Source organism: Ips typographus, linkage group LG8, assembly GCF_016097725.1.
Source record: "Ips typographus isolate SLU linkage group LG8, UJ_Ityp_2.0, whole genome shotgun sequence".
NCBI lineage: Eukaryota > Metazoa > Arthropoda > Insecta > Coleoptera > Curculionidae > Ips > Ips typographus.
This window is the reverse complement of record NC_138429.1, coordinates 1,623,720-1,637,289: the sequence shown is the minus strand read 5'-3', so window position 1 is coordinate 1,637,289 and position 13,570 is coordinate 1,623,720. Positions and strand designations below refer to the sequence as shown.

The 13,570-nt window shown below is 35.4% G+C and overlaps 3 protein-coding genes across 4 annotated transcripts in view; 1 reads left to right on the top strand and 2 right to left on the bottom strand.

The window, feature by feature from the left end:
• LOC145732477 (dynein axonemal heavy chain 2-like) overlaps positions 1 to 8,878 on the bottom strand; it is a 33,028-nt gene extending 24,150 nt beyond the window's left edge. The window contains 17 exon segments of the mRNA XM_081984763.1: positions 3,573 to 3,743; positions 3,797 to 4,036; positions 4,092 to 4,392; positions 4,447 to 4,661; positions 4,718 to 4,864; positions 4,918 to 5,139; positions 5,199 to 5,319; positions 5,370 to 5,506; positions 5,554 to 5,698; positions 7,187 to 7,314; positions 7,367 to 7,554; positions 7,606 to 7,693; positions 7,746 to 7,936; positions 7,990 to 8,127; positions 8,184 to 8,308; positions 8,394 to 8,556; positions 8,614 to 8,878. Coding sequence (XP_081840889.1) covers positions 3,573 to 3,743; positions 3,797 to 4,036; positions 4,092 to 4,392; positions 4,447 to 4,661; positions 4,718 to 4,864; positions 4,918 to 5,139; positions 5,199 to 5,319; positions 5,370 to 5,506; positions 5,554 to 5,698; positions 7,187 to 7,314; positions 7,367 to 7,554; positions 7,606 to 7,693; positions 7,746 to 7,936; positions 7,990 to 8,127; positions 8,184 to 8,308; positions 8,394 to 8,556; positions 8,614 to 8,704 — 2,811 coding nt within the window. The 5' untranslated portion in view covers positions 8,705 to 8,878.
• Positions 8,879 to 9,003: 125 nt separating this feature from the next.
• On the top strand, positions 9,004 to 9,875 carry LOC145733266 (peptidyl-prolyl cis-trans isomerase-like 3). Its single transcript, XM_081986037.1, has 4 exons — positions 9,004 to 9,105; positions 9,163 to 9,399; positions 9,447 to 9,565; positions 9,624 to 9,875. The coding sequence occupies exons 1-4, from the start codon at positions 9,103 to 9,105 to the stop codon at positions 9,748 to 9,750; spliced, it is 486 nt and encodes a 161-aa protein (XP_081842163.1). The 5' UTR covers positions 9,004 to 9,102; the 3' UTR covers positions 9,751 to 9,875.
• On the bottom strand, positions 9,832 to 13,505 carry Prip (aquaporin prip). 2 transcript variants are annotated; one of them, XM_081986015.1, is made up of 7 exons: positions 13,349 to 13,505; positions 11,145 to 11,376; positions 10,815 to 10,958; positions 10,618 to 10,763; positions 10,417 to 10,564; positions 10,239 to 10,367; positions 9,832 to 10,145 (listed from the first exon to the last, which is right to left on the bottom strand). In XM_081986015.1, the coding sequence occupies exons 2-7, from the start codon at positions 11,361 to 11,363 to the stop codon at positions 10,101 to 10,103; spliced, it is 831 nt and encodes a 276-aa protein (XP_081842141.1). In that variant the 5' UTR covers positions 11,364 to 11,376; positions 13,349 to 13,505; the 3' UTR covers positions 9,832 to 10,100. The 2 variants fall into 2 exon arrangements, with proteins under 2 accessions (XP_081842141.1, XP_081842142.1); XM_081986016.1 differs by having other exon boundaries at positions 10,267 to 10,367.
• Positions 13,506 to 13,570: the final 65 nt, after the last annotated feature.

Sequence of the window (13,570 nt, the reverse complement as noted above, 5' to 3'; positions counted from 1 at the left end):
ATGCTACTGAGAACCTTCTTAAACGTGCCAAAGGCCTCTACAAGTCTTTTAAAAGTTTCTAGAAATGTTTAAAATTGCCAGAGGTCTCTAAAACTATTTTGAAAGTGTCGGAGACCTTAAAATGCTACTGAGAACCTTCTTAAACGTGCCAAAGGCCTCTACAAGTGTTTTAAAAGTTTCTAGAAATGTTTAAAATTGCCAGAGGTCTCTAAAACTATTTTGAAAGTGTCGGAGACCTTAAAATGCTACTGAGAACCTTCTTAAACGTGCCAAAGGCCTCTACAAGTGTTTTAAAAGTTTCTAGAAATGTTTAAAATTGCCAGAGGTCTCTAAAACTATTTTGAAAGTGTCGGAGACCTTAAAATGCTACTGAGAACCTTCTTAAACGTGCCAAAGGCCTCTACAAGTGTTTTAAAAGTTTCTAGAAATGTTTAAAATTGCCAGAGGTCTCTAAAACTATTTTGAAAGTGTCGGAGACCTTAAAATGCTACTGAGAATCTTCTTAAACGTGCCAAAGGCCTCTACAAGTGTTTTAAAAGTTTCTAGAAATGTTTAAAATTGCCAGAGGTCTCTAAAACTATTTTGAAAGTGTCGGAGACCTTAAAATGCTACTGAGAATCTTCTTAAACGTGCCAAAGGCCTCTACAAGTGTTTTAAAAGTTTCTAGAAATGTTTAAAATTGCCAGAGGTCTCTAAAACTATTTTGAAAGTGTCGGAGACCTTAAAATGCTACTGAGAATCTTCTTAAACGTGCCAAAGGCCTCTACAAGTGTTTTAAAAGTTTCTAGAAATGTTTAAAATTGCCAGAGGTCTCTAAAACTATTTTGAAAGTGTCGGAGACCTTAAAATGCTACTGAGAACCTTCTTAAACGTGCCAAAGGCCTCTACAAGTGTTTTAAAAGTTTCTAGAAATGTTTAAAATTGCCAGAGGTCTCTAAAACTATTTTGAAAGTGTCGGAGACCTTAAAATGCTACTGAGAATCTTCTTAAACGTGCCAAAGGCCTCTACAAGTGTTTTAAAAGTTTCTAGAAATGTTTAAAATTGCCAGAGGTCTCTAAAACTATTTTGAAAGTGTCGGAGACCTTAAAATGCTACTGAGAATCTTCTTAAACGTGCCAAAGGCCTCTACAAGTGTTTTAAAAGTTTCTAGAAATGTTTAAAATTGCCAGAGGTCTCTAAAACTATTTTGAAAGTGTCGGAGACCTTAAAATGCTACTGAGAATCTTCTTAAACGTGCCAAAGGCCTCTACAAGTGTTTTAAAAGTTTCTAGAAATGTTTAAAATTGCCAGAGGTCTCTAAAACTATTTTGAAAGTGTCGGAGACCTTAAAATGCTACTGAGAACCTTCTTAAACGTGCCAAAGGCCTCTACAAGTGTTTTAAAAGTTTCTAGAAATGTTTAAAATTGCCAGAGGTCTCTAAAACTATTTTGAAAGTGTCGGAGACCTTAAAATGCTACTGAGAATCTTCTTAAACGTGCCAAAGGCCTCTACAAGTGTTTTAAAAGTTTCTAGAAATGTTTAAAATTGCCAGAGGTCTCTAAAACTATTTTGAAAGTGTCGGAGACCTTAAAATGCTACTGAGAATCTTCTTAAACGTGCCAAAGGCCTCTACAAGTGTTTTAAAAGTTTCTAGAAATGTTTAAAATTGCCAGAGGTCTCTAAAACTATTTTGAAAGTGTCGGAGACCTTAAAATGCTACTGAGAACCTTCTTAAACGTGCCAAAGGCCTCTACAAGTGTTTTAAAAGTTTCTAGAAATGTTTAAAATTGCCAGAGGTCTCTAAAACTATTTTGAAAGTGTCGGAGACCTTAAAATGCTACTGAGAATCTTCTTAAACGTGCCAAAGGCCTCTACAAGTGTTTTAAAAGTTTCTAGAAATGTTTAAAATTGCCAAAGGTCTCTAAAACTATTTTGAAAGTGTCGGAGACCTTAAAATGCTACTGAGAACCTTCTTAAACGTGCCAAAGGCCTCTACAAGTGTTTTAAAAGTTTCTAGAAATGTTTAAAATTGCCAAAGGTCTCTAAAACTATTTTGAAAGTGTCGGAGACCTTAAAATGCTACTGAGAACCTTCTTAAACGTGCCAAAGGCCTCCACAAGTGTTTTAAAAGTTTCTAGAAATGTTTAAAATTGCCAGAGGTCTCTAAAACTATTTTGAAAGTGTCGGAGACCTTAAAATGCTACTGAGAACCTTTTTAAACGTGCCAAAGGCCTCTACAAGTGTTTTAAAGGTTTCTAGAAATGTTTAAAATTGCCAGAGGTCTCTAAAACTATTTTGAAAGTGTCGGAGACCTTAAAATGCTACTGAGAATCTTCTTAAACGTGCCAAAGGCCTCTACAAGTGTTTTAAAAGTTTCTAGAAATGTTTAAAATTGCCAGAGGCCTCTAAAACTATTTTGAAAGTGTCGGAAACCTTAAAATGCTACTGAGAACCTTCTTAAACGTGCCAAAAGCCTCTACAAGTGTTTTAAAAGTTTCTAGAAATGTTTAAAATTGCCAGAGGCCTCTAAAACTATTTTGAAAGTGTCGGAGACCTTAAAATGCTACTGAGAACCTTCTTAAACGTGCCAAAGGCCTCTACAAGTGTTTTAAAAGTTTCTAGAAATGTTCAAAATTGCCAGAGGTCTCTAAAACTATTTTGAAAGTGTCGGAGACCTTAAAATGCTACTGAGAACCTTCTTAAACGTGCCAAAGGCCTCTACAAGTGTTTTAAAAGCTTCTAGAAATGTTTAAAATTGCCAGAGGTCTCTAAAACTATTTTGAAAGTGTCGGAGACCTTAAAATGCTACTGAGAACCTTCTTAAACGTGCCAAAGGCCTCTACAAGTGTTTTAAAAGTTTCTAGAAATGTTTAAAATTGCCAAAGGTCTCTAAAACTATTTTGAAAGTGTCGGAGACCTTAAAATGCTACTGAGAACCTTCTTAAACGTGCCAAAGGCCTCTACAAGTGTTTTAAAAGTTTCTAGAAATGTTTAAAATTGCCAGAGGTCTCTAAAACTATTTTGAAAGTGTCGGAGACCTTAAAATGCTACTGAGAACCTTCTTAAACGTGCCAAAGGCCTCTACAAGTGTTTTAAAAGTTTCTAGAAATGTTTAAAATTGCCAGAGGTCTCTAAAACTATTTTGAAAGTGTCGGAGACCTTAAAATGCTACTGAGAACCTTCTTAAACGTGCCAAAGGCCTCTACAAGTGTTTTAAAAGTTTCTAGAAATGTTTAAAATTGCCAGAGGTCTCTAAAACTATTTTGAAAGTGTCGGAGACCTTAAAATGCTACTGAGAACCTTCTTAAACGTGCCAAAGGCCTCTACAAGTGTTTTAAAAGTTTCTAGAAATGTTTAAAATTGCCAGAGGTCTCTAAAACTATTTTGAAAGTGTCGGAGACCTTAAAATGCTACTGAGAACCTTCTTAAACGTGCCAAAGGCCTCTACAAGTGTTTTAAAAGTTTCTAGAAATGTTTAAAATTGCCAGAGGTCTCTAAAACTATTTTGAAAGTGTCGGAGACCTTAAAATGCTACTTAGAACCTTCTTAAGAGAGAAAACGCAACAGTCAGAAGTCCTTGAACAGAACTACCTTATTTCCTATTAAGTTAACTCCAAGTTTGATTAAGGGATTAGGATCGGTGGTTCCATCACCATGCAAAGCCTCGTGCATTGACTGGAGGGAATTTTTGCAGCAGATTTTTAAGGCTTCCTCCATTAATCTGTCGAAATTATTGATGTAGCGGACCCACTGATTGGCCATCTGTTCAGAGTGGGTTAGAAACTGTGGGGAAACTGTGCGTGGAAAAAACTTACCGATCCCATGACACTTTCGAAACCTTCAAACACCAAAATCAAAAACTCGATAATTTTGTGATAGTAATCGATCAATTTGTCCAAGGTGGCGTTCATGTTTTTGCTGAAATCGTCCACTAAATCGTTCAAATCCATGGCCGTGTACCCGGTTAAGCTTAACAGCGGTGTGTCGCAGACTTTTTCGGAAATCAACACGATTTGCAGGTTGCATTGCTTGTAATCGTCCACGAATTCTTGCAACTACAATCGAATTTGGGTATTTCTAATATTTGATCGAGATACACAGTTAGAGTACTTCTGCGGTGTTGTTGCTACATTCGGCAATGTATTCGTCGCCGATATCGGCGGCCCAAGTTAATTTGGAGAGTCCCGGAGCGATTTTCTTCTCCACATTAGAGATTAACGGTTTAAAGAGCAGTCTTTCCTCGTCTGACAAGGAGGAGACAATTTTGTTGTAATCGAGGACCACATTGAGCACGCATTCGTAGATGAAACGAATATTGTCTGCTTTTTGGTACACTGATTTGACGTAAGTAGGAATTTCGTAGTCTAGGGAATCCCAGAACTTTGCTTCTTTAAACATGTCCAATATTGAACTATTAACGTAACTAAATCACTGTTGTGTTGTGTGTTAGAGCTGAGTTACATACCGGTCTATATTACACTCAAGTAATCCAGGTTTAGCAATGCTTTTGGCCATCAGAGGTCGCTGAAGACGAGAACCAACGTCTTCTCCTATACTATCAATCCATTTACGATACAAATTGATTATTTTACTGTCTATTGAATGAATCAGTTTCTCATATTGGGCAAAAACATCTTTAGAAATGCTGCAAGGCAACATCCAACCAGCGTCATCAAACATCTGTAAACTAATCAATTTAGACAACATCAATTCAAAAGTCAAAAGGTTTTAAAAACCTTTTTAAGTTGAATTAGTCGGTGTTTCTTCATTTTCAACATTTGCGCCCTGCCTGAGTAGTAAGGCAAAGTGGTGGGGTACATGTCCGCTTCAGTTTGAGTGTCCTTTTTCGTGTCCAAAATTTCCTCCCTGAACATTTTATACACCTTAAATCATACAAATTAAATCCAGCTAAACCGATCACTATTAAGTTTAATACTTGTAAGGTTTTGCCATCAAATAAAGAAAACAACGTTTTCCGTTTAGTGTAATTGTACATGGCGGCCAAAGATTCGATTCCTTCTTCCACGTTGGCGATTTCCTCAAAAACAGCATTGGTGAGGTTTTCCACTACCACTTCCACGTCTTTCATTCTGGTTCGGAATTTGAGGATGTCGTCATACCATTCTGCTTGCTGAACGTCCAAAATTCGATGTTTTACCTTTAAGTGTAGAACTTCCATGATAACTGCGAAAAAATTGCAATATTTAACAAACACACTTTTTCGATATCGTCCAAACTGTCTCCAAACATTTTTTCAATACGTTCGGCCCAACTCTCAAACTGTTGTCCCTTTGAAGTGCCAAACAACGGTTTGGGAATCTCTTCAGTCTCGTCATATCTACGAAACTTAAATTAAATAAAATAATTGTTATTTTAGAACAAATTTACCGTCCGAAAACGATCATAGCCTCACAAATTTCGATCATATCTTTGCAACGTTGAATGTAGGAGTCGACGTGATTAAAAATGGGAGCCCTATCCAAGTCCCAAGCACGAAAACTGTATTCGGTGTGGGATTCTGAAACCTGTTTCCAATTTTAGTAAAAATTTAGAGCAATTTCAACCAACCTACCAGCACGTAACATTTAATGTAATCGGTCAGGCATTGAATGCAAGTTTCGAACATTTTAAGTGCTTTTCTCGTTTCTTTTTTCACAAAAATCACGTCCATATCAATGAATTTGGTGCACTGCAGGATTATTTGATTGCTCAGTGACCTATACGTTTAAGTAGGTTACAAAAAAATGGGGTCCAAATTGAGATAATATAGGGTGGTCCAGTTTTAAATGTCAAATAATTCAACATTTGATAGGCATAGGACATTATGTCATTTTACTGAAAAATGCTTCTCAAGGAAAATACAGTCCATAAAAGTTCAGTTTAAAAAATCGGTTTCTTGTCATAACTGTCAGACCGCTGGAACAATTATTTTAATCAAAAACGGTGAAAATTGACATAAGAAGCTTTAAAAATGTCTTTGTAGCCAGTTTATAGCTTCCAGGCAAATTGAAAGACTTTAGTTTGGAAAATTGACTTTAAAACGGTGAAAATTGACTTGAGAGGCTTAAAAATTGTCTTTGGAACCAGTTTTCACAGTTTTCAGACAAATTGAAAGACTTTAGCCTTGGCAATTGACTTGGAAACTGTGAAAATTGACTTGAGAGGCTTACAAACTGTCTTTGTAGTCAGTCGTTAGTTTTCAGATAAGTTGAAAAACTTTAGTAGTGAAAATTAAATTGTAGCCATAAAAACTACTTTATAATTTTTGACTACAAATTCACAGATTTCAACCTTGAAAATTGACTTGGACACCAAAAAGTGACATCAAAAGCTTAAAATTTGCATTTGAAGTAAGTTTTCATAATTTGAAAATATATTTCATTAATTTAGACTTGAAAATAGTCTTAAATACAGGATATTGACATTAGATTCATGAAAATTGACTTAAAGTCTAACTTTTCAAGTTTTTTTACTTTTTTTAGAACTCTGGACTATTTTTAGGGCTTTAAAACTGCTTTCAGGTTGGAAAATCGAGTTTTAGGGTTATCTTCACCAAGTTTTTGACATAGCAGACTTAAAAAACTATTTTTACATTTTCCACCGGCTTAAACATACCATTTTACGCTTTGTTAGTATTAAAATCGACTTCTAGACGCTTCACTGTGCTTTAACACTAAAAAATCAAATTTTAAACTATTTTTTATAGTAAAAGTTAAGTTTCAGACACTTCATTGATGAAATTAACCAATTTTGGCAATGCTACGATATTAGTCTTGAACACTAATTATTAGAATTAAATTAGTTCAAAAATTCGGACTGTTACCAGTGTTTAATTGAATAAAAAAAAAGTTTGAATTGTATGATCCATTTTACACTACGCCAGTGAACATTAGTCCAAAAATCCTGTTTTTTTACTATTTTCAGTGTCAAAAATTAACTCGTAAAAATCACAGATGACCAGATTTGAATCCTTTTAAAAGTAAAAAATACAATAACCCAAGTAGACATTTTTGTTAATTTTGAAAAATATCCAGTGAGCATAGAAAATAAAGACTATCCCCTAAACAATTTTGAAGAATGTCATTCACATCACATAACGAGTACTCATTTCATAATTACTTGTTCCAAAATTGATCAAAACATGTCAACTTATTTTTGATTGGTGAATTATTGACATTTAAAACTGGACCACCCTGTATATGTACCTGCAAATAGTACTGATTTTTTCCGTGGTGTTATAGTAAGGACTTTTCATCCAAATGTATCGAATCAAGTTTAGGATTTTCGGTAATAAGGGTGGAAACTCAGCTGGATGCGTCAAGCTTTCCAATTTCTGTAATTTTTACCTTTAAAATACCTTTATTATTTGATTGAGAGTGCATAACCTTGCAAGGTTCAACCAGCACGTTCAAATACTCAATATTTGATTTGGCTTCGTCAATATTGTCAATAATCTCCTCTCCCAGCGCTCTGAACTGTTTGACATAAGACGACTGAACAGCGGATAAAATTTTGCATAAATGTTTAATCGCCTCGTTTTCCAGTTGATAATTCAGACCCAGCAAATTCTCATCTAAAAATAATGAAAATAAGGGGTTGATCAAATAAGTAAAGCAACCTGTACATCTTTTTCTCCAAAAGTCGTATTCGTCGATAGGGCAACGCAAATCTTCCGAAGTATTCTGATCCTGATCTTGAATTCCCACACGCACCTTTACCAGCAGCAAATTACATATACGGGGAGTATTCAAAAAGTCAACTGACCTGTTTGGTCCAGTAAACCACCACCCCCTCCATTCTTTTAATAAATTCCTTATCCACACTAGCACCCTCTATAGACGTATTGAGAATTACTCTAGGCACATAAAGCACAGTAAGACCATGCATTTTATAATGCAGATCTGTCAATTTGGCAAGAAACATGTGCATCGAATAGTTAAAATCGTTTTTGACACCTAATTTTCATCAAGTTAAATTATAGTTTTTATTCAAGTTGCTGTCAACATACTGTCAGGCCAATTTTGTGCATAGAGCAAAGCGGGTGCGTACACGTTCTCTATAACGTGCAGTAACGAGCCTTCAATGGAACCGTTAATGGTACCGAAGATGATTTCGTCGTGGAAATGTTGAACGGTGAAGGCCATTCCTGTACAAATTTATCGGTCAGTTTGGCAACGTTGCCTTCAAATTCACCTTATATACCGGGTGGTCGTAAAAAGTACGTAGCATCGATGATGGGCACGGTGGGGACAAAAGTATCGCAAGTCAGTTCAGCCCCATCGAAAAACACCATAAGCAACGGTTCTGTTAGGTTGGTTAGCCAATACCTACGATCAAGCAAATGGACGTCATAATGACGTACGTTGACAGTTAGTTGAATTATGGTTTTGTAAAATTACGTCATCATGGAACCTTATTATCTGCTCACAATCGGTTGACCAATCTGAGGGACGCAAATCGTACAAAATAGTTAAATCTTTGATGTAGGATACCAACGTTGTCAGCTCTTCGTCGTTATACTTTTGTTCAGGTTGTAAGTCTTCAGTTTCAGGTGATTGAACTTTAACCGCTTTTTCTGAGGTGAATTTATTATACGGTTATATTAGAATAAACTTGTAAGCAATAAACTTACCCTCGGATTCTTCAGAAGAAAACAGAGAGTCTTTGTCTTCATCTTTGTTTTTTTCAACTGAGAGTCCCGGTTTGCTCTCAGTTGCCGACATATCTAATAACTTTCTTCACTATTTCGGTCTTGAATGTGACATTAATCCTATTATGGGATTGTTTGATCGATTAATGCTTAGCAACCATCATAGGAACAATTAAACCACCCAAATTTAGAGATTTCTGTGTTAAAACATTTGTTAATAAAAACTAAATTTAAAATTACACTGCTCTCCGCCATATTAAAAATTTAAATGGAGTCGTCTTGCAAAAAAAACTGCACTAACTGAAAATTTCTAGATGTCACGTGACTTTTTGTTTTTTATAAATACCCAAGTCACCTGATGACGAACATAGAAAGTCGAGAGGAAGAATAACATCATCACATGGACATAACCTCAAAATAGTTGTGTTTTTGTTTGTAAACATTTCTATTACTAGACTTTACCATTTAGCAATGGTAAGTAAACTATTGATTCATTAACCTTTTGTAACATTAACTTTTTTTATTTTCTAGGCGGTAACATTACACACAGATCTGGGCAAAATAAAAATGGAACTGTTTTGCGAAAGTTGCCCGAAAGCCTGCGAAAACTTTTTAGCTTTATGTGCCAGCGATTATTACAATGGGTCCCTGTTCCACAGGAACATCAAAGGGTTTATCGTTCAAACTGGTGACCCTACCGGTACTGGAAAGGGCGGTAGCTCAATATGGGGCCAAAAGTTTGAGGATGAGTTCAAGGAACAACTGAAGGTTAGTGAGTTGGGAGCTGTTTCTCAGAATTAACTGGTAATTTCCAGCATGACGTTCGAGGTACTGTTTCTATGGCTAATAATGGTCCAAACTCTAATGGTAGTCAGTTTTTTATTACCTATGCTGCACAACCACATTTGGATCTCAAATACACAGTGTTTGGAAAGTGAGTCATGTTTTCTACTAGGAAAATTGGACATATTCTGATATTTTCAATATTGCAGGGTTATAGACGGTTTTGAAACATTAGATGAATTGGAAAGGCTGCCGGTAAGCCCAAAAAATTTTAGGCCACTGAGTGATGTCAGAATCAATAGCATTACTATACACGCCAATCCATTAGCTGGTTAATTAATTTTAGTTAATTAATATTAATAAAATAACAATCATATTTATATTATTTTAAGGTGTTTGTGAAATGAGAGGACAGAGTGACAAATTACACATTTTTAATAAAGCAACATTAATTAGTTTGACCTGACTCTCATTGTCACAAAATTATCTCCACTACATTAATTAAGCTTGATAATGAACACAAATTACACGTATAAAAATAATAATTATTCATAATAATAAACCTTAAATCTAAGATTGACAGACAAAAATGAGTAATATTGAGAATTGTACTTCATAAATAACAAAATTGCACTGGGTAGGAGGTGATGAGTATCTTTTTGTTATTCTCTGGTGAGTAGCGTGTGCTAGGCGAAGTTGTCTACGTCTTTGTTGCCGTCCAATCTTCTTAACTGTAGAAAAAAGTTTTATTTTAAAAATTAGACACATTAGAACATCCAAAGTCCAAAACCAACAGAAAAAAAAAAACAAAACAAAAACTATACTTCTTTTTCGTCCGCAACTGTAGAATACCTTTCGATGATTTTGACGGTGGTCAAAGTGGGTGCTCTAAGGGCGTGATGGTAGATAAGGGCGGCCACCACACCACCAGCAATAGGGCCGACCCAGTACACCTAGAATAAGTATTAACAAACGTATCTTACTCAATAATCAAGCCCTTACCCAATGTTCAGCCCAGACCCCCGCGATTACAGCACTTCCAAAACTTCTAGCTGGATTCATTGACGATCCGGTGAAGTTAATGGCGCCCATGTGGCCTAAAGCAACGGCCAGTCCGATGGCCAAAGGCCCGGCTGCTTTTGCTTCTGGCCTATTAAGTGTTTTTTTTGTGATTTGGTTACTTCACTCACAACGGGGTTTTACCTGTTTGGATCGCACACTCCACTCACCACCAAAACGAGCACGAAACCCAGAAAGAACTCAAAACCAAAACCTTGAAGGGCGGTCAGGTTATCGTTTAGGGTGGTGATGCCCAGGCCTTGTTCGTGCCATTTTTCAGGCAAAAGAGCCTAAAAGGATTTGATTGATTTTTTTTTGGAAAAATTCAAATTACAATTTACCTTAAGAGTGGCAGACCCTGCCAAAGCTCCAATACATTGTACAATAATGTACAGAACACCTTTAATCAGCTTGATGTTCCCCACTGATAGCATCCCAGCTGTAACTGCTGGATTCAAATGGGCTCCACTCACGTGACCTAAAGCCTGTGAAAGTTGACATTGTAAATTTGCCCTTTAAAAATGTTTTTTTTTTTTTAAATTTAATTTGCCTGCTAATAACAGGCCGGCGATCAGCAATTTCAGTTAAGTGATTCACTGATTGCAATGGTAATTACAATCCTTGGCATTAGTTACGCCTATGATTGGAGGAATGCACTTAAATTTGCTTACCTGGACGCAAACAAAAACGACAATTCCAAATGTCAGCGCAACGTACAGAAAATTGGGTTTATGTAGGGGACTTTGCTGCATAACTACTACCGAACCACATCCAAAGAAGTTGAGGAGAAAATTGCCCAAAAATTCGGCTAATAACGCCTTCCAGACAGTGTTGATCACCTTGGAGGAGGACACTTCGTTGATCCCTAAAACTTCCTGGAAGTTTCCCATTGTGGCTTAAAATCTGTAATATTGTAATTGTGTAAAAAGACTGAAAACGTGGATTTGTTCTAGTTCTATTTTTGGTCCCATAAACAGCACTGATAAGGTAAATCCTATGGAAGCAGTGGTTTAGTAATTCTCAGGTTTACTTTGATTTATTTGTTTAAACGAGTTTAGCTAAAACAGGTTTAGCTAGGTGCTCTAATTAGATTTTAAAGATTAATTTCAATCAAAATCAGCTATACAATACAAAAATAAGGAAATGAGGCTCATTTTAACGTTTCGGTTCAGATAAAGCCTTTCCGCTGTTTTTGCCTCATTATAATGAGGGGACTTATTATAATGCACCTGCCAACGCATTGTTTGTATAAATGTGCAATAAAGGGGTATTTTTACGACATTGTGTGATAATTCACAACTTTTCAGTAACAGTAGTAGAACGGACGTAACACACTTACAAATCAAGGCTTTAAAAGCAATAAACAAACACAATCAAGTCAATAAGATTTACTACTTGATCAATTACAGATAATGGTAAATGTGTGTAATTACCAATTAAATCACGGCAGGCAAAAGATAAGGGAAAGTTATGTTATTAGAGAAAAACATTGGTTTACAAAAAAAATTGTAAAAAATCATGTATAAATCAATAACACACACGTGTGTAAAACAAAGCGTGGAATGTGCAAAATAATCCAATTCCATGTCAATTAGCAGAACGGTTTAAATAAGAAAAACCAACAAGGATGAGAGTTTGTAATCGTCAATTTGATTAAATATCCTCGAGGCTAAATTAGAGTAGTGTAAATAATTGTTTTTTAACAATACAATTTAGTATAAAAATTGCTGAAAAAATTTAAAAGGATGTTCTGTAAAGTAATCTTATCTAACGTTACTCACCAAACTATGATTTATTATTATTATTTAATGTGGTTTTCATCGGTGCGTCCGTTTTTTTTATCAAACTCGTTCCTATAACGGACATTTTATAATTATCAAGAGTGATTGGACATTTTTTTGTGGTCACAAAGCTGCGGTTTGTTCCATTTCTCTTCTTGGAAGTTCAGGTTGAGTTGGTATTTCAACATCAAGTCACTGGGTTACTTTTAGAAAAACTTTCTTTCGTTTGAAAATTTCAGTCTAAATTCGAAAAGCAAACAAACTAATCTTTGTGGATTAAACAATATTTAATAATAGTTTTGGTGACATCAACCGGTTAATATATGCAAGATTATTAAGATGCATAATAATAACGTTTGCAAGTGGGCAGATAAATCATCGGACACGTTATTTTAGCTTGACGCGCCTACTCCTATAATAATCCTATTATTTTTCATACAAATTGCTCACCACATACAAACTTTAATAAAAATATGCTTGAATACAAGAAGAATTTTCTTTATAGTGATCTAGTTTTACCAGATTCAAAGGATACGAAAATGTTGTACAGGAAGGTACTACAAAAAATATTTTGGATGTCCCAAATGCTAAGAAAAGTATGAAAAACAATTTGAGAAAGAGGGAAGAAGAGCTGAAAAAGTTTACATCAAGTCAACTTATTAATGGACTAGACAAAGATGACGACAAACTTCGTAAGGGATATGTGTCAGTCTGGCAAATCGGATGTGACGTAATTGGTCACAAGATATCAATCCGTCTTTCTAATGTAATGGTCATGTGACCCCAACTGTCACAAAGTTTGTCTAGTCCAACAAAATTTTAAAGAAAAATAGTTAATTCACCCTACCTAAACAAAGTGATAAAAATTTCATTTTAAGAGAAAATATAAGTTTGAATTGCTTTTAAATCAAAGCAGTTTTACACTACTGAATACCAAACTAGTTTAAAATAACATTTTGAGAATCGCTGTATAATTGATCATAAGCGAGACTTAATGACACCAGCAAACAATATAATGATTCCAAACGTAATTTCCGCAATTATTTTATTAAAAAAAAACCAGTTTGGTAGGTATAAATTTGCTAAAAAATTACCTGTAAAAGCTCGGGGCAAAAACTTTTTGCGATCTAAAAAGAGACGACGTGCGGAAAAAATCACGATCCTACGCGAACCACTGCTCAACTTAGAATGAGCTTCCGACCAGATCTAGATAGATAGATACACGTACAGAAAAAATTGTGACGACATCGACACGCTATAATTTTGATGCCTCTCTGAATTAATTTATACCGGGTGGTGGTGGTTATTGTTGCTCG

Bases quoted from the DNA above. Each gene is read 5' to 3' on its own strand.
- Prip (XM_081986015.1), bottom strand. From the start codon at position 11,363: ATGGGAAACTTCCAGGAAGTTTTAGGGATCAACGAAGTGTCCTCCTCC. The intron at 10,764-10,814 runs GTAAATTGTAAT...AAATCCTTTTAG, and splicing joins CAGGGTCTGCCACTCTTAAG to GCTCTTTTGCCTGAAAAATG. The intron at 10,146-10,238 runs GTATAGTTTTTG...TTTTTTCTACAG, and splicing joins CAGTTGCGGACGAAAAAGAA to TTAAGAAGATTGGACGGCAA.
- LOC145733266 (XM_081986037.1), top strand. The intron at 9,400-9,446 runs GTTAGTGAGTTG...GGTAATTTCCAG, and splicing joins AGTTCAAGGAACAACTGAAG to CATGACGTTCGAGGTACTGT. The intron at 9,566-9,623 runs GTGAGTCATGTT...TCAATATTGCAG, and splicing joins AAATACACAGTGTTTGGAAA to GGTTATAGACGGTTTTGAAA.